The sequence below is a fragment of the Patagioenas fasciata genome, chromosome 1 (genome assembly GCF_037038585.1).
Source record: "Patagioenas fasciata isolate bPatFas1 chromosome 1, bPatFas1.hap1, whole genome shotgun sequence".
Lineage (NCBI taxonomy): Eukaryota > Metazoa > Chordata > Aves > Columbiformes > Columbidae > Patagioenas > Patagioenas fasciata.
The window spans coordinates 95,351,390-95,370,552 of record NC_092520.1 but is presented as its reverse complement, the minus strand read 5'-3'; the positions used below and the strand labels follow the sequence as shown (position 1 = coordinate 95,370,552).

At 42.1% G+C, this 19,163-nt stretch overlaps 1 protein-coding gene across 2 annotated transcripts in view; it reads left to right on the top strand.

Moving 5' to 3' along the window:
* Positions 1–19,163, top strand: part of DSCAM (DS cell adhesion molecule) — a 474,141-nt gene that overhangs the window by 387,270 nt on the left and 67,708 nt on the right. For both annotated transcript variants that reach the window (XM_065841400.2, XM_071811281.1), the window contains exon 20: positions 10,711–10,844. In XM_065841400.2, coding sequence (XP_065697472.1) covers positions 10,711–10,844 — 134 coding nt within the window. The remainder of the gene's footprint in view (positions 1–10,710; positions 10,845–19,163) is intronic.

Genomic DNA, 19,163 nt, shown 5'->3' with positions numbered 1-19,163 from the left:
TTCTTTTACATTGTCAAAAGAGGTATTTGTTCCTCATTCTATTCTCATGTACTCAATACCTTCCATTATTTCGCTCAAAGCTGAATTTACAGCATAAAAAGTAAGTGAATGTCTTATAGCTGAGAAATTTGAGGAAATTTAGGCATAAAGCGATGTTGGTTTAATGTAGGTCTACTTCCTGGTCTTCCTCGATGTAGGTATCACTGAGATCCTGTATCAGCTTGCAATAATGGCTTTGTTTAAAACTGTCTCAAGGTACCATACCAAATCTGAATCTGTCAAGGACAATGTACTCAGCTATAGACTTGTGTGTCTTAAACACGGAATGTTAGGTCATTCTGATCCCACCCTAAAGTCCTATAACAACTACTTTGGAGCACCTAGGTCCTGAGCCAGATGCTCTTGAGACACCCAGTCCTTAGAGGTAGATGATTTTATTTCAAAGAAAAATCTAAAAAATAAGGGAACTGTAAGATCTTCTGCTGCATTTTCAAGTTACTTTTTGTCAAGCAGATCCCAGCATGGCAACATTTCCTTGAATACTGTCTGAACACAAATGTTCTCACCCCAGAGCCTTGGGGCTTGGACTTAAGCCAGTAGCAGGCGGGGGGTTTATCCCACACTGCTCCAGGAGCTCAGGGAAAAGCTGGTCTCAGGGTGATAGAGTTCATGTCAGAGCACCCCTGCGGACAGCAAGAATGTGCCTTTGAGCAGCATTTCAGCCTGCTACCTTACGTGTCAAATTAGCCAACCAGTCCAGTGTTGAGGTACAACAAGATTCATTCTGCAAGGAAGTCCTGAAAAGCCAACCTGCAGAGACCCCTGCAGGGTCAGCACTTCATGGTGCATTCTGACTGGAGAAGTCAGAATGACTATTTGGGAATGCCACGCACTGGTTTCCGTTGAGCTAGAAACTTGATGGGACCTGCAAGCTACAAAACCTTGCCTGGCTGGGTGCAGACAACATCTTGTTTGTGTGTGCGGATCCATCAGCTTTTGGATTTGTTCAGAAGTGGTGTCAATGGTACCTCTGTCTCTCACTTGGGACAACAAAAACATGGTGTACTTGCTCCTGAAAGGTTGTTGACACCTCAACTCTTCTCTAAAGAGGATGAGATACATCTTGGACACTGCTGAAATTTCCTAACCTTTCCTCCAAAATTTATCATGATGAGGACTCCGTAGCCTCCCTAAATATTCTGTACCAGTTAAGGATCCACCATAATGCAATCTCTTTTGCTGCAACATTATTTGAGTACTTCCCTCGATCCTGCTGACCAGGGAGAGCAAGAGATAACTTGCTGCTTGATAACAGTATTTCCTATCTGAAGGGTTACTGTGTCCGTTGCTCCCTCCCCCAACACGTATAGCCATTCATCTCCTACAATCTGTCTTCAGTTTACAACGGTTCTGAAACACTGGAAGCTCAAAATATTTTTTTTTCTTTCCCACCGACCTCTTCCTAGTTTGCTTTTCCCTAATTCTTTGCATCTCTTTTCCTCTCTCCCTTTCTGAGATCAGACAGGCCCTGAGATGTGGGAAGCACACAGATTCTGACCCTATTTGGCTGCTATGTGAAGGCTCATCTCTCATCTTTAATCCTCCTGGCAGTTCAGCGATAATTCACCCTGAGGCAGAGTGACTAACCTTTTCAGATGTCTTCTGATGCCTTGCAGTGGTTCCACTCATTAAATCTTTTGTCCAGAAAACTAAACTAATAGGTGTTTCCAGAAAATACATCTACTTCATGTTTGTTTTCAGCTTCACAACGTTTTATTAAAGGTAGCAAAGGTATAGAGTGGAATACATGAAGGGCTGTAGTTAAACATAAGCCAAAACCAAAGCCCTGCATTTAAATTTTCTTAAGACTCTGGAAATTAAATGGCACAAGAACCTTCACATTGCCATACTATATGTATCTGACAGGTGCCTTGTTCCTCAGAAAGAACGGACACTTCTTCAGTAATTTTCTGAGGAAAAGATGCTCCTGTAGAGGATTATTCAGTAAGATTAATTTCAATGTACCTAAAAGATCCTGCCCTAAAGTTAGTTTGAGCACACTCTCAGCATGTGTAATACAAACAATTGCCATCTCTACAGAGCTTAGATCTAGAAATGTTATATGTCTCCTCCCAGACTTTGTATGGTTAATATTATGACACAAGATACAATATTCCACTCTTCTCTAATAAAATCCGTAAATCTGAGATATTTTAAAGTGGCTTCCAAAACTTCGCCATCAGAATTATTATGAGGTCACATCACACCACTAAGGTCTTCTTCTATTTTCATGTCTTTTACTTTTGGGGAATCTTTTCTTTATAAAATCAGTGGTGCAGTATGTTCCATTGCTGCTGTTGAAAGGCAGATTGCTGTCTCCTGTTCTCCTGTGACTTCTCTGTTGGTGTTCTGCTTAAAAGACATCAGGCCAAACTTTCTTTAGCAGGCCTGAAATCTCTAATGTGGCAAAATAAGACTAATGGAAAGAGTAAAGCAGTCAGCCTGTATTAAAAGAGTTGCAGCTTCAATTTCTTGTAATGTTTGATACTGATTTTAGACACCAGAGGTCAGGCAGTGTTGCTGATCAGCTTAGGAAATGGGAACAGCTCTTGCAAAAAATAGGAAATCAGCTTTCCTTTCAATGTCGTCATATTTATGGATTTTGTCTAGCTTTCCTTCTCCCCCCCCCCACCCCTCCGCCATTAGCCTACAGGAAAAAACAAAACAAAAGAAACTGCTCTTGAAATTCCTGCTTGCATAAAAATAAGCCAAGCAGAAATACTCAGTTTTTAAGATTTCATTGCGGTTTTGTTCCCCACCCTTTCCACTTCAGAGTTTCTAATAAGCCAATTGTCCTCTTCACCTTTCACTAAATCATTAAAAATTAAAATAGTTCTTCAAATTCTTGCTGTGTTCAAAATACGGTTTCGAAAGCCATTCCACTGTGTAGCGATAGGGGGTTGACAAATTCCCCCTCTGTGTCTGCACTGCAAATGCAATATTAGACAACTGCAGTTGCAACAATGAATTTGCTCCCCTTACATGCCTGACGCATGACCCGGAACCTTTGGCAACAGCAGCTCCTCTGACCTTGGACAGAACTGACCAGCAGAGGACACGATCCCCAGAACCCCCTCCCAGGGAAGAGCCTCCTGTAATTGGGGATTTGGCCTGGCCTGGCTGCTTTTTCCTGAGTGTTTGGCAGAGATTGCTTCTGAGGTTTCTGTGATGCAGGAGGATGCAAGTTTCTCTCTCGTATCAGTTTCTTTTGAGAAAATTCATTCTTATGCACGAAAGGCTGTTTATATATCTCAGAAGACTCTGTTCAGTGCAGCAGTGGTGTTCTTACAGCTGTCCTCTGCCAGAGAGGTTGGTGTCCAAAGTAAGGGGTAAGTTACAGCAAGGGACTAGCTGCAGAGGGGAAGGAGGAATAACATTAAACTTCTATGCCAGCCTCATTGTAAGACCCCACCTCAATACAGAGAGGTTTTCCTCCTCTCCTTTCTCTCCCTGGAAACAAAGGTACCTGGCAGTTGGTGTGAGAGAGGCAGAGGTACAGATACCATCTGACAAAGATTTACTTTTTTTTTTTTTCCTAATGAACAAGCATAAATCCAATCAAGTGCACGTTCAGTAGTCTTTGGAGTGGAGCTGTGCTTGAGTTTGTTCAGCTGGTGATGATGGTTATGCAGTTCATCACCTGGGTGCTACGATGGAAAATTGTCTTTTATGACCCCTTAATGCATTTTTTTTCTGTTGTCAGAGGTGTCAAATCTTATCTTTTTGACTAATAAAAAAAAAAAAAAAAAGGTACGGAATAATTAATGTTCCCCTTGTGAAACTGCCAGGATTTGGTAGAAATGGTGTGACTAATATGAGGTCAGTTCTGTGTGAATGAGGGGTGGACAGCACAAGCGAATGTATTTTGGCTAGCATAGATCTACATTATAGGTGAGATATCTATGTGAACCAAGGCACTACTGGGAGCAGTCAGGAGTTCCTTTTGTTTTGGTTTGGTTTTTTCATTAGTGTGACAGCCAATAAGACAGTACAGAATAGTGCAAAATTGTAAACCTGTTATGAAGCAGAGTTCAGTTTTCTGATATATTGGTTATATCACTCTTAAATGCACCACGGTCTATGCATTTGCCTCCCTACTGCTCAGAACTGTGAAGAAAAATAGTGATAATCTCTCTGCTTATGAAAAGGGGAATGAGAAAATTCCTGGAGCTCCTTCTCATTATCCAGCATATCTAAATGCTGTTTCCGAGACTAACCGTATCAGTATAATTGCCTTCTCTGAGTTAGTATCTCACTTGCGGTGTCATGAATACAAAGTGTTCTCCTCCACATGAAAGCAGCATGCTGTTTCTGTGTCTTTCAAAGCCTTGCTAGCTGGAGAATGAGGCTATCTTTGCTCTTAAATTTGCTAAATATATTCCCTGGAAGGTTGCAATGTTGTTTAGAAGCCAACTTTGGCTTCCCTGTGCTCAGCCCTGGCTGTCCTCTGGCTTCTTACCATTATTTTACCCCTGGTGAGAGTGGAAAAAAAGAAACTATGGCATTGCACATATTTATTTTGTCTCTTTTGGGATCTGCAGGAATCAGTGTCCTAAATAAAGTACCATGGAGAATTCGATAAGACAGCCCAGGTCTCCTGATACTGCTGTTCCATAACAACTGAAGCTAGCAAGGCTATGGGATACAATTACAATAAGAGAAAATACCTTAAGTCAGCATAGCAAGGCTGGAGTCTTTCCTCTCCAAGATAGGGCAGGCACCACATTGCCCCACCACAACTTCTTCAGACACTCAAGAAACCCATGTTTAATAACAAATGTTTTAGATAATGCTGAGTTAACTCATAATAATCTTGTTTAGGTCCAAGGGATGAGTCTGAACAATGACTTTACCCTCTGGACAGAGGACAGTAGTGGTTTGTAAGGCATCAGATGACATTCTGCAGAATTCTTGCTAAGGAAAAGTAAACGCTTCCCCACACACAGTCATTTCCACATGCACGACCCAGCAAACAAAGACAACGCAGCAAAAAGAGGACTTGTAATGAACATTCAGTGTAATTCTGACATCACTGCAAAACCTGTTGCCTAATTCTAATTCTCGTGGCAGAGGGGTCCTTGGATTAGAAAACCTTCAGAAATTTGACTATAGGACTTCCCAACTTTCTTTCTAGCCCCTCTTTCTACTGGTCTGTGTACCAGACAGAAATACAACAGTCTAACAACAAATAAGGTTTTCCACATGTGTCCATTGACTGGAAAATGCTAGATGAATTCTGAATTAATCACTCAATGATTGACAGGCATGACCAATTACCATCAGAACCTGTCCCTATAGATCACACCCTAATTTAACAATAAATTACTTTAACCTCATACATCTATTTGCAGTGATTTCCAGGAAACATTACTAACCATAGAGGAATCCTCCCATGAGTTAAGTAATTACCCTGGAGAGCTAGCTTTCACTCGTCAGCAGTGGGAACAAATGGCATTTCTAATGAGCCAGGTACAAATAACAAGTTGAATGCTGTCAAGCATCAGTATTTACCCCCCATCGAATACAACTGCTAACTGAATTAACGTCTTTGCAGCAAGGGGCTGGGTTTGCATGCAATTATAATCATGACATACCCATTTGATACCTTATTAGCTTTCTCAATATACCATACATAGAAAATGCAAATTCAGAAATGTTGCACTGAGTAGTGCCTATCTGTCAGTTTTTTTATATCTTCCAGAAGTACCTATACAAATATTAAATTGAAGTTCTCCTTATATGTTTTTTCCAACCTGAAGTAGCTAGCCACAAAGCTAAGGAAATTTAGACTCCAGGTTTTTTGGCTTATCTTTATAGACAAAGTTTTGTACCAGCATAATATCTACTTGTTTAAATGCAATAGAACCAAGATTAGGGATCCATCTATAAAGATCAGCTTGCTGGACAAGGGGTTTTCCCTCTGTATTATGCAATAACTTCTTCCGTGGAAGTTAAGAAAGCTGATCAAGCACTGGAACTGTCATTCTACTGGAAATTCTAACATTTGGTTCTTTTGCTTGAAAATAGACCAAAAAAAAATCATCATTAACCAGAAGTTCTGCAGAGAAAAGAATCCATTAAAATGTTTCATTTTGTCTTCAATACTACATGTAGTGATTTCCAACACAACTTATCTATTTCAATAATTTAGCATTAATATTCTCCACATGCAGTATTACAAATACATTCCAAATTATTTATATTTATGGTTTAAAAAATATTTTTAAATATTTTCCTGTTAACAATGCTTTGTTGTTTTGTTTTGTTTGGTTTGGTTTGATTTGGTTTGGTTTGGTTTGGTTTGGCTTGGTTTGGTTTGGTTTGGTTTGTTTTTTTCCAGGAAGCTTTAAAACAATTTATTCTAATATTGAATGTAGCAATTTCTATTTCATTTAAAGATATGCTTATGTGTAGTGTGTTATTCTAGCAAGTGTGAAGTTTTCCGCATTAGTATAAGAGCACTTCCAAAGTTGGAGAACATTGGACAGTGTAAGGCGTGTTTGGAAAATAACATATGCTCATGAAATTAAAGCAAGCATGCAAAAAATATTAAGATTACGTCCAAAATTTTAGCATTCCCTAGCTGAAGTTTTTTGTATGTGGTTTTAGAAAGGAGGTTTGGTTTTAGTGGAGGTTTTGTTGTTGTTTTTGTTTGTTTGTTTGTTTGTTTTTCTCTGTGACCGTTTTCAGTGGTTTACCTAGATAGCTGCTGTAATTAGAGAGATAGATATGTTTTTATAGACTGCAGTGCCAGATAGAGGTCTGAGCTGTTGAGGGCAAGGCTGGAGATAAGGACACTGTGTGGCCATATGTCTACTCACACATCACACCACCATCTAGACCTGGGTCACGTCAGAGACTACAGTTCATTTGCTCTCCACTTAATGAAATTCACAGCTCTATTGTGTATGTCCAAAAGAAAAAGAGTGGTAGTAGTTGGCGACTCCCTTCTGAGGGGAACAGAGGGCCCTATATGTCACCCAGACCCATCCCACAGGGAGGTCTGCTGCCTTCCTGGGGCCAGGGTGAGGAACATTAATAGAAGACTTCCCAAGCTAATTCAGCCCTCAGACTATTATCCCCTGTTAGTAGTCCAAGCTGGCAGCAAGGACATTAACAGAAGAAGTACCAAGATAATTAAAAAAGACTTTAAAGCACTGGGTCGATCAGTTCATGGGGCAGGAGCACAGGTGATATTTGCCTCAGTTCCTGTGCTATCTGGGATGGATGAGGAGATAAATAAAGAGAGGAGTAGAAAAGCCCATCTCATCAACAGGTGGCTTAAGGATTGGTGTCACCATCAAAATTTTGGGTTTTTTGACCATGGGGCAAACTCCATGGTACCTAGTCTCCTCAAATCAGATGGGCTTCATCCTTCTAGGGAGAGCAAGAGGACTATAGCCCATAAGTTGGCGGGGCTGATCAGGAGGGCTTTAAACTAGGTTTGAAGGGGGAAGGGATTGAAACTGGGCTCTCCAAAGATCAACCTAAGGATGGAAAGCCCGAATTAAGAGTGAAATCAGCAGCCCACTTGAAGTGCATGTACACTAATGCACGCGGTATGGGCAACAAACAAGAGGAACTGGAAACCATCGTGCAGCAGGAAAGCTATGACATAGTTGCCATCACAGAAACATGGTGGGATGACTCATATGACTGGAGTTCTGCTATGTGTGGCTACAAGCTCTTCAGAAAAGATAGGCAGGGTAGGAGAGGTGGAGGGGTGGCTTTGTATGTTAGAGAGTCACTCGACTCTGTTAAACTTGAGGTCAGCAGTGACAAGGTTGAGTGCCTGTGGACCAGAATCAGAGGGAAGTTCAACAAGGCTGACATCCTCGTGGGTGTCTGTTATAGACCGCCCAACCAGGACGATGAAGGAGATGAATTATTCTACAAACAGCTGGCAGATGTCTCAAAATCGATGGCCCTTGTTCTTGTGGGTGACTTTAACCTACCGGATATCTGCTGGGAGCTCAATACTGCACAGAAGAGGCAGTCTAGGAAGTTCCTAGAGTGTATAGAGGACAATTTCCTTAATCAGCTGGTAAATGAGCCTACCAGGGGCAAGACCCCGCTAGACCTACTGTTTACAAACAGAGAAGGGCTGGTGGGAGATGTAGTGGTTGGAGGCCGCCTGGGGCATAGTGACCATGAAATAATAGAATTTTCAATACTCAGAGATGCAGGGAAAACCATTAACAAAATCTCTATGCTGGACTTCCGGAGGGCAGATTTTTGCCTATTCAGAAGTCTAGTTCAGAGCATATCCTGGGAAAAAATGCTTAAAAACAAGGGGGCCCAGGAGAGTTAGACATGCTTCAAGCAGGAGGTTTTGAGTGCACAGGAACAGGCTATACCAGTGTGCCGAAAGGCTAACCGGTGGGGAAGACAACCAGCTTGGCTAAACAGGGAGATTCTGAATGAAATCAGAAATAAAAAGAGACTTTACCGACTGTGGAAAAAAGGGCTGGCTACTTATGAAGAATTTACGGAAATAGCTAGATCATGCAGAAAAAAAATCAGGGAAACAAAAGTGCAATTTGAAGTTAATTTGGCCAATTCTGTCAGGGATAATAAAAAGTCCTTCTTCAAATATGTTAATAACAAAAGAAGGAGCAAGAAAAACCTCCATTCTCTGTTGGACTTTGAGGGAAATATAGTTAACAAAGATGAGGAGAAAGCTGAGGTACTTAATACCTGCTTTGCCTCAGTTTTTACCAGTAAGACAGGTGGCCCTCAGGAGAACTCATCTCTGGAGGTGGTTGGCAGAGATAGGAAGCCAAGTAGACCCCTTGTATTCCAGGAGGTAATAGTTGGTGATTTACTGAGCCATCTGGATCCTCACAAGTCTATGGGACCAGATGGGATCCATCCTAGGGTGATGAGGGAGCTAGCAGAAGAACTCGCCTAACCGCTTTCCATCATCTTCCAACAGTCCTGGCTCACTGGGGAGATCCCATATGATTGGAAATTGGCCAATGTTACCCCAGTCCACAAAAGGGGCTGCCAAGCTGACCCTGGCAACTACATGCCTGTCAGCCTGACCTCGGTGCCTGGCAGGGTTATGGAGCAGATCATCCTGAATGGAATCACACAACACCTTCAGGATGGACAAGGGATCAGACCCAACCAGCATGGGTTTAGGAGGGGCAGGTCCTGTCTGACCAACCTGATCTCCTTTTAGGATCAGATGACTCACCTGGTGGTTGAGGGGAAAGCCGTGGATGTGGTCTATCTGGACTTCAGCAAGGCCTTTGACACTGTCTCCCATAATATACTCCTGCAAAAGCTGGTAGCCTGTGGCTTGGACATGTGTACTCTCTGCTGGGTTAAGAACTGGCTGGAGGGCCGGGCCCAGAGAGTACTGGTGAATGGGGCTGCATCTAGCTGGCGGCCAGTCACTAGTCGTGTTCCCCAGGGGTCAGTGTTGAGTCCTGTCCTGTTTAACATCTTTATTGACGATTTAGATGAGGGGATTGAGACCATCATCAGCAAATTTGCTGATGACACCAAGTTGGGAGGGAGTGTCGACCTGCTGGAAGGCAGGAGGGCTCTGTAGAGGGATCTGGAGAGACTGGAAAAGTGGGCTGATTCCAATGGGATGAAGTTCAATAAGGCCAAGTGCCGGGTGCTGCACTTCGGCCACAACAGCGCCCTGCAGCGCTACAGGCTGGGTGCAGAGTGGCTGGAGAGCAGTCAGGCAGAAAGGGACCTGGGGGTACTGATTGACAGGAAGCTCAATATGAGCCAACAGTGTGCCCAGGTGGCCAAGAAGGCCAATGATATCCTGTCCTGTATCAAAAACAGCGTGGTCAGCAAGACAATGGAAGTGATCCTTCCCCTGTACTCTGCATTGGTGAGGCCACACCTGGAGTATTGTGTTCAGTTCTGTGCCCCTCAGTTCAGGAAAGACGTAGAAGTGCTGGAGCGGGTCCAGAGAAGAGCAACATGACTGGTGAAGGGACTTGAACATAAGACCTATGGGGAGAGGCTGAGGGAGCTGGGGTTGTTTAGTCTGGAGAAGAGGAGGCTTAGAGGTGACCTCATCACTCTCTATAACTACCTGAAGGGAAGTTATAGCCAGGTGGGGATTGGTCTCTTCTCCCAGGCAGTTAGCAATAGGACAAGGGGGCATGGGCTTACACTCTGCCAGGGGAAATTTAGGCTGGATATTAGAAAGAAATTCTTTACAGAGAGAGTGGTCAGGCATTGGAATGGCCTGCCCAGGGAGGTGGTGGACTCGCCGTCCCTGGAGGTTTTTAAACTGAGATTGGACATGGCACTTAGTGCCATGATCTAGTAAACGGACTAGAGTTGGACCAAGTGTTGGACTCGATGATCTCTGAGGTCTTTTCCAACCCAGTCGATTCTGTGATTCTGTAAACTGCTCACAAGTGTGTTATTTATACAGTAAATAATAATTTGTCATTAGCTATGTGTTTAAAATTGGCAATTTATAATAACACATTTTTTGGCAATTTCACTGGCATGGGCAGCATGGAGGTTACTTCCTAACACAAGATGTCCATCTCTGTCCACAGAGACATGGTCACCAAAGCAACATGTTCTCCTTTTCCTTTTTATTCATCCATTACACTAGGATGACCCTGTGACTGCCTTGGACTGCTCTAACACATCTTGGGTTTCCAGTTCCAGGTCCCCCCGCTGGTGTTAAAGCAGCTGCGTCTTCAGCCTCCACTGTCTTCGTCTCCTGGCTCCCTCCCCTCAAGCTGAACGGCATCATTCGGAAATACACCGTCTTCTGCTCACATCCCTACCCCACAGTAAGTCCCACAGGGCAATCACAGATGGGCAGTACTGGCTTTGGGGGCTGAAACAGTGTGTTTGCAGATACTCAGTGCTTGGTGCTGTTCCTCCTGCTTCTTTTCCTGCTGTTTGTTCACGCTAAGGCAGGGTGAAGGAGGATTCTGGGGCTACAGGGATGACTGAAGGTTAGTTTTGGTTTTTTCCCACCTACCAAACTTTTGCACTGCTTAAGACCTATGGCAGAGCGCCAACTTATAAATCATTTCAAAACTCATAATCGAAATCGAGTCTCTATTAAGGTGTTTTTGTGAGGTTTTGTCTTTGTTTGTTTGTTTGTTTATTTTGTGGTTTGGGTATTTTTTGTGTGTGTTTAGTTGGGGTTTTTTTGTTTTGGTTTGGTTTTGTTTTTTTTTTTAATGTACTCAGTTACCTTTTACAGGACGAGCTGCAAGAACCCTGTTGTAGCTGGAGGCATGTTGCTTATATCCCCATACTTAGATGTGTTTTCATCTAAGTTCCTGCCTTTTTGGTTTGAGTATTCATGTGTGAAGGAACGTAATGACTTATGAACAAACCTATCTGCTTGTGAATAAGCTTATTTATGCCTGGAGCATTTGCCCACTCTAGGTCCACATGCTATTACCTGCTGAGAAAGTGACAAGAAAAAAATTGAATTGAATATCCGTTATCTTTCTCCCTGTCTTCAAATACAAGAGACAATTGCTCTTTGTAAATACCCATGCATATTTATTTCAACATACGTTGCAAAAAGTACTTATTTAGTTTTTATTCATGATTTTGATCTAGTTTTTAAGCAGGACTTAGGTAGCACTGCAAGTTGCAAAATGCAATCTTCCTTTAATAGATAAGGAAAATATTGTTCCAGAAGTAGGAGGAGTTTGACAGGGAAATTTCCAAAAGTGCATCAGGCTTGTTTTCAAAGCTGGTTGAGAGAGAAGGCCAGAGGGTAGGTCTGAATGGGAACCTGCAGGCAGACACAGCCTCACCCAGCCCACTCTTCCTGCAAGTGACCTAATTTTGTAGGTACTCAAGGGGAGACGGGGCAAAACAGGCATTTCCATTGATGACTGTGCTTAAACTGATGCATCCTACTATAAAGAAGGTTTATTAGTCACATCCAAAGTTAAGGGTTGGTTTGCTTGTTTTATATTTTGAGACTATTAACTCCTAACTTCATTACTTTAATAATTTTAACTATGCAAACCAAACTATCTTGAGCCTACCATTTAAATGTAAACTGCACAGAGATTTTTCCATCATGGTTCGTACATTTCTGTGTCACACAGTGGGTCAAAGAGGTCAGAGTTTACAGCTCTGGACCTTGATGTTTGGGTTCTGGTCCGAGTGGGGACCAAGTGCTTCTCTGGGGGGTTGGAGAGGACACCAGGTGGTGCTGCTAGCTCTCGCGTTACTTACCATGCACCAAGCTGCAATGTTTCTTCCTGAGGCTTTGTTAGCAATATTTTTTGTATGCTTACATCACCAATAAAATAAACATCCTTGGCTAGTTTTTTTCTTTAATATGCAGTTCTCTCATTTACAAAATTATTTTTTAAGCCTGTTCATTATACAGTTACCTTTTGCAGCACCTAATTATGGACAATGACAACGGTAGTTACTTATTTAGCTTGTCTTGGACTGTACTGAATTTTACTGCTATATTATTGAGGTGTTCATTATGGCATGATGTGAGGGTACCACCATACACCTTAGCCAAAGGTAGAGGCACTTGGAAGCATTCACGTTTTCTGTTAATTGTTAACACATATGTGTGTAGCCATCCTGTTGCTGCCTGTGTGCATGAAGGGATATATGCACGTGTGTACATATAGCTATATATGTGCACATACACATATGTGTGTATATCTATATACACAATATGTATCTATGAGGACAGGCCCTGTACCACTTCTTGCTAGTGTTTTGTAGATCAGCATGAGTTGTGACTTACAGAGTGAATCTTCTTTATCAGTCCTTTGCGGTGAGTGAGGTGGTAATCACACTCAGTGGTCAGGTTCCAGAAGCCAACTTGGGCATCTCTAAATAAGTACAAGACCTCAGGACACTTCAAATATGGGATGAACTCCCCAAACTTTATTTCTAACAGAGTTATTTGTTATCTTTTATCCTTAAAAGGACTGTGAATTAAAAAGTTATTTTATTCAGCCAGCTTTGCAATGAGAAAAGTCTGCTGCAGAGGTGCTTGAATGCTAACACCTCTGTGCAGACACGGTCTATATGGCCTAAGAAAGTTCTTGTGTGATTCACTGTTGGCAGAGACAGATAGTTGATAGAGGAAGTGGTCCTAAATTAGAGCTAGGAGGGGAATAAATAGATGACCTGTGTCTTTGTCATGTGTTCTGTCACCGCAAGTAGCAAGTGCTGTAGTTGGAGGTATAAAGCTATAAAAATTTTCTGAACAGACTTCTCCCAGTCAAAGCCTTGGTCGCAGAAAAACTTCGCTAAAAGTCTGACATTTAAGCAGAAAGGCAAATTCAGTCTTTAAGCATTAGTGAGGAGAAAGAGAAAAGGACAGTAGTAAATGCAGACTTACGGGAAGGCTATATTATTTGCAGATTATATTTTACAAGCAGTAAGTATATGCTGAGAACAAGTCAATACAGTAAATTTTAGACACTTATGCTAACAGGACAGTCCTGTATAAAAGAACACTACTTTGATGTTTAAGTCACCAACAGGAAAATAAATTAACTCTGTTGGTCCTATCACATTTTTACTACAAAAATACAACCCCCATATGACGCTGACATATTACAAGATAAGATTTACTGCTTCTTGCAAAGTTCCATTTGCTTTGCAGGGCAGAAGCTGTTAAAATTTCTTCTGCTCCTGTACAGGAGAATGCAGACATTTCCTTTTAAATATTTTGAGTTCTACAGACAGTATTTGCCCGGGATATTTCAAACCATAAATATGATTAACATGTGAAAAATAGAAATTATTCTCCACTGCAATCTATTCTCTAGCCAAGATAAAGGGCAAGCAAGCATCCAATGTCATACTGCTTTATTGTTGTACCTATGTTATTGTATAGGCATTATTAGGCAGAAATTTCTCTGTTTTTTACTCTGCAAATACAGGAAAAAATACAGAAATTTTTTAATGCGTCCTTCATTCTTCAAATATAAGAACCAAAACATACCAGAATTTAAGTTAAAATAAGTATCATCTATGATACTAACTCACAGCCCACATTCCCACAGCTCTTAACTCCACTTCCTCCCACATCTACGTCCAATTCGTTGTAGGAGTTGGCTTCTCAAAACCACCTGTAATGGTCCCATGTTGGACAGCTTCCTTCTAGGTCTGCTCATCTCCCAGCATACTGGCAGGATGCTCATCACACTTATTCTGCCCAGGCCTCAGGGAAGCAACAGGTGTTACATTCACTGCAGTGCAGGCTGCCATCCCATTCTGTTAGTGCAGGTTTTCCCAGTGGTACCACTGACATTGCACATGGTTTGAATCCCGGCAAATACACTAGCGTGGTTCAGCTCCTGTTGGGGGGTTGTGGAAGGAACTGCCTTCGGTGGCTGCTCCAGCACCTGCTGCCTTGGGTTGTATATGTGTATTGTCAGTGCTTTTAAAAGGGCAACAGAAAATAGGATTTAGGTTATTTCTGGGGGGAAAACAAAAACAAACAAACAAACAAACAAACAAAACAACCAAACAAACAAACAAAAAACCCCCAAACAAACCAAAAAAAAAACCACCATGAACGACCTCTTGTTGCATTCAGATCAGTACACTACATAACAAGGAAGAAATGGGATTAGATTAAATAAAATTTAGATATCAGAAAGTGTCCAGAAAAGGTCATTGTGACACAAAGTGACACAAAGTATGCAATGGCTAACCAGCCTGAGAAACTGTAATCTCAGAACAGGTAAAGAGCAACACAGAAAGAAGCACAGTGTGTGCTGAAGGCAGGAGAATGAAGGTTAAAAAGAAGAATTTCCTGGTGCAGAAAGGGCTAAGAAAGCATTAGAACTGACAGGGAAAACAGAGAAAGGTAAAGAGATGAAGAAATATAGACTTACTATGTAATTTGGATGTCAACAAACAGTATGACATCACTCAATCAGAAATAAAAGTGTTAAAATCGGTTTTGCCTTGTTGATTAGAAAAGTGTAGTCATTATTGCTGTTGTTGCTGTTGGGGTTTTGTTGATGGTGATCCATTGGTCAGTCATTTGCTGATAGAATCAAACATTATAAACAAGCTTATCCTGCTGTTTCCAACAAAGCAGGTCATTAAATTTTGCATCAGTCTTCTGCTTTCTCCACGGGATGCCTGGAGATTAATGGAAAGGAGTCATGAAAGTAGAATGGCACTATAAAAGGATAATAACTGGAGACCACTCTCCTCAGTGAATTTCCTTTTCAGGACATTGTCAGTTTGTTCTTGTCTTCATTCCACTCACATTAAGATGTGAAAAAATACAACCTCACTATCACTGTCTGATTGCCTGACAGCGAAACCTAAAAGCAGAATTTATTTGGGCAACTGTGCACAAAAAGTTTTCAGATGTTAAAGACAGACAGTACTGCCAATGGCCTAAAGTATCATTGGAGTTTTATTGGAGTCTTTCTCCTGTCTAACTTAGGAAATGACTTGATGACAATCTAATGTGTTTCTTTTTCTCAGGCAGTTGCTCATTAGCTCTATCAGTGTTTGGTTTCCGTTTTTGTATATATATTTTGGGCAAGTGGATTTTTATTTTTTAATTTCTATAGAATAACAGAATTTAGGTTGGAAGGTTCCTCTGAAGGTTGTCTGGTCCCACCCACTTCTCAAAGTAAGTTTAATTACATCAGGTTGCTCGGGAACATGTGTAGTGAAGTCTTACACACTTCCACGCATGGAGATCCCACAGTCCCTTCGGACCTCAGTTCCAATATTTGACCATGGCCTCACAGTATGTTTTTTTCTCCCAGTTGATCAGAATTTTTCCACCCTGCAGCTGCAAGTAGAGCTTGGCTCCATCTGCTCTGTGTCTTCTGATGAAGTATATGGAGATGACATATATCTCCTGAACTTTCTCTCAAGGTTGACAGACAGCTGTTTCAGCTGTCCTTGTTGGTATGCACTGTGCTCCAACCTTCTGACCATCCCTTGACAGCCCTGCCCTGTGCTTGCTCCAGTATGTCTGGGGTTTTTTTGTACTAGAGGGCCCAAGACTGGACTGAGTAGTTAGACACAGCCTCACAAGTGCAGAGTAGAGAGGAAGGATCACATCCCTGGACTTGCCGGCTACACTTTTATGAATGCAGAGTTGCTAGTGCCAGACCTCGTTTTCTTCAGAGCTGTCTCTTGGATTGTTTGCCATCAGGCTGTACTAGCGTGGGAGGTTATTCTGTCCCAGATGTAGGACTTTATATTTCCTCTTTCTGAACTCCATGAGACCTCGGTCACCCCATTTCTCCAACCTGTCTAGGTCCTCCTGAACAATAGCCCCTGCTCTCCAGCAGATAAACTATTGCCCCCCCCAGTTTCAGGCCATTCACAAACTTGTTGACAGTGTGCTCCTGTTCCTTCTCTCAGATCAGTAATGAAGTCATTAAGCAGTATTGTCCCAGAAAATCCCTAAGGGACACTACTAATTATTGACTTGCAGCTGAACTTTGCAGAACTGATCACAAGTCTGAGCCTAGCAGTATAGACAAGTTTCCATCCATTTTATTGTTCACTTATTCAGCCTCTATTTCACCAGTCTGATGATAACGAGACTGTAGAAGACTGGGTCAAAAGCTTTGCTAAAGTTGAGGAATACGATAACCACTGATCTCTCCATGTCCACAGTGCCAGTCACCTTGTCATTGAAAGCAACCATGTTGGTGAAGCATGATTGGCCTTTGATGAATTCACATCAGCTGTTCCTTCCTCTCCTTCTTGGATTTAAAAACGGCATCAGTAGGATTTGCTCAATACCCATCTCACAGTATTGAGATTAGGTTGGCCAGCCTGTAATTATCTGGATCCTCCCTCTTGCTGTTCTTGAAAATGAGGGTGGTATTTGTCTTTTTTCCAGTGATCAGAAGCCCCTTTGATTGCCATCGCCTTTAAAATACAGCCAACAGCAGCCTCAGAATGTCATCAGACACTTCCTTCAACACCCTCAGATGCATCCCATCTGGTATCATGAGTTTTTGTATGTCTAATTAAGTGATTCTTAAGTGCCCTCTAGTTCAATCTCCCTCTACTGTGAGTACAGCTTGACTCCCAAATACTCTTCAAGAAGGTTCAGAGACCTGGAGACTCGAGGGCAAATCTTGCCAGTGAAAACTGAGGCAAAAAAGTAATTGAGTACTTTAGCTCCTTCCAAATTCCTTTTCACTAAGTACCTTGCTTCATTGAGCAATGGGCCCAAATTCCCCTTAGCCTTCCTTTTGCTGCTGATCTACTCAAGGAAATCATCCTTGTTTTTGTCCTCAAAAAAAAAAAAAAAAAAAAAAAAAGCATTTGAGTTCAATCAGGATCTACATGTTCATCCATACTGGCCTTCTGCCATGCTTGCTCAACTTTCCATACACAGAAATGGACCATTCTTGTGCTCTGAGGAACCTGTCCTTGAAGATTAGCCAACTGTTCTGAGCCCCTTTGCCCTGGGATCACTCCTCTTAGGATCTTGAACTTTAGTCTTATGGTCACAACAGCCAAAGCTGTCATAGGCCTTCATATCTTCAACCACTTTTTCCTTGTTCATGGACAACAGGTTCAAAGATCATTTCTACTAGCCAGTTCAATCATCACCTACATCAAGCAATGGTCGTCACTAGTCTCCAGAAATTACCTAGGTTGCTTGCTTCCAGTCTAATTGCCTTTCCAGCAGTTGTCTGTGTGGTAAGAGTCACCCATGAGTACCAACATATGTGCTTGTGAAGCTTTCTTCAGCTGCTTGAAGACAGCTTCTTCTACCTTCTCCTCTTGATCACAAGATCTGTAGCAGATATCTCGTACTGTGAATATTGATCTGCCCTCTGATTCTTAACCACAAGCTCTCTATTGGTTTGTCACCTGCTCTGGGGTCAGCAGCCCATGAAATAAAGAAAATCCTTTACACAAAGTGCAAGGCTTCCTTCACACCTTCCTGCAATTACTTCTTGAAGAGACTGCATCCCTCCACTGCAGAACAACAGTCACAAGTGCTATCCTACCATGTCACTATTATCCCAATAAGGCTGTAGCTCTGCAACTACATAGACACTTCCAATTATTGTTCTCTAAGATACATGCATTGGTTTACAGGCATTTGAGATGGATCCTAAATTGTGCTGCTCTTAAAGGGCAAAAGTGAGATCCTCTTCTATAATGTTGTCTCCTGGACACACCTTTTTACACCTTTGTGCCCTTGTTTCACTATTATGGTAGCTCTCCACAACCACAGCTGATTTAAAGCCCTCAATAGTAGATTAGCAAGCCTCTTTGCAAAGATGCTCTTGCTACACTTTGCCAGATATATTTCATCCCTGCTCAGTAGCTTTCAACACTCACAGTGTTACAGTCATAGGATACAAAACTCTGACTGCTAGACCAGTTCTGCAACATCAATTGACTCACTTCTGCTTAAGCATTCTCCCTCATCAGAAGGCCTGAGGAGATACCACCTTGGCCCCCTGTTCTTCACTCTCATCTCTCAAACTCTGTTATGACTCTTGATATGGTTCATGTTGACTCTGATGCTTTCGATGCCCACATGGAAAAGCAGCAAGGGAAAATAGTCCAAGGGTTGATAAGCCTTGGCAATATATCCACACATCTCAGATCTTAAAACCTGTCAAACCAAACACTCTCAAGATATTAGGTCAGGCTGGCAAATCGATGTCTCCATCCACTGCAGGACAGAGTCTCCTATAACAATCACATGCCTTTTCCCTTTTGTGCAGACACTCAGATGGCCATGATGAATCCTCTGATGGGTCTTATTCATCCTCGGTAGCATCCACAGAATTATACAGACTCTGTATTTGCAGATCTGCAAGTGGAGCAGGAGTCTTTTCATGTTGTCAGAAGTCACAACTTCCAGCCTACTGATATCCTGACCACCACCTTCCACTACCTGTTTGAGCATGTTCTCCTGCCGTCCTTCCTTCATTGTGTTGTGTGACTCAAGTTCTCATCACCACATGCAGTTATGAGCTGAGTTGCTAGGCCCCTCTGCATACCTGCTCTGATCACTGATGCTGCAATGGCTCTACTAGTCAGCAGTGCTCTGGCTTCCCCGATCTCAACAGGTCCCTTCTTCCAAAACTATGATGTCACTCAAGCTTTCCCCACCCATCAGTTAGCTTTGT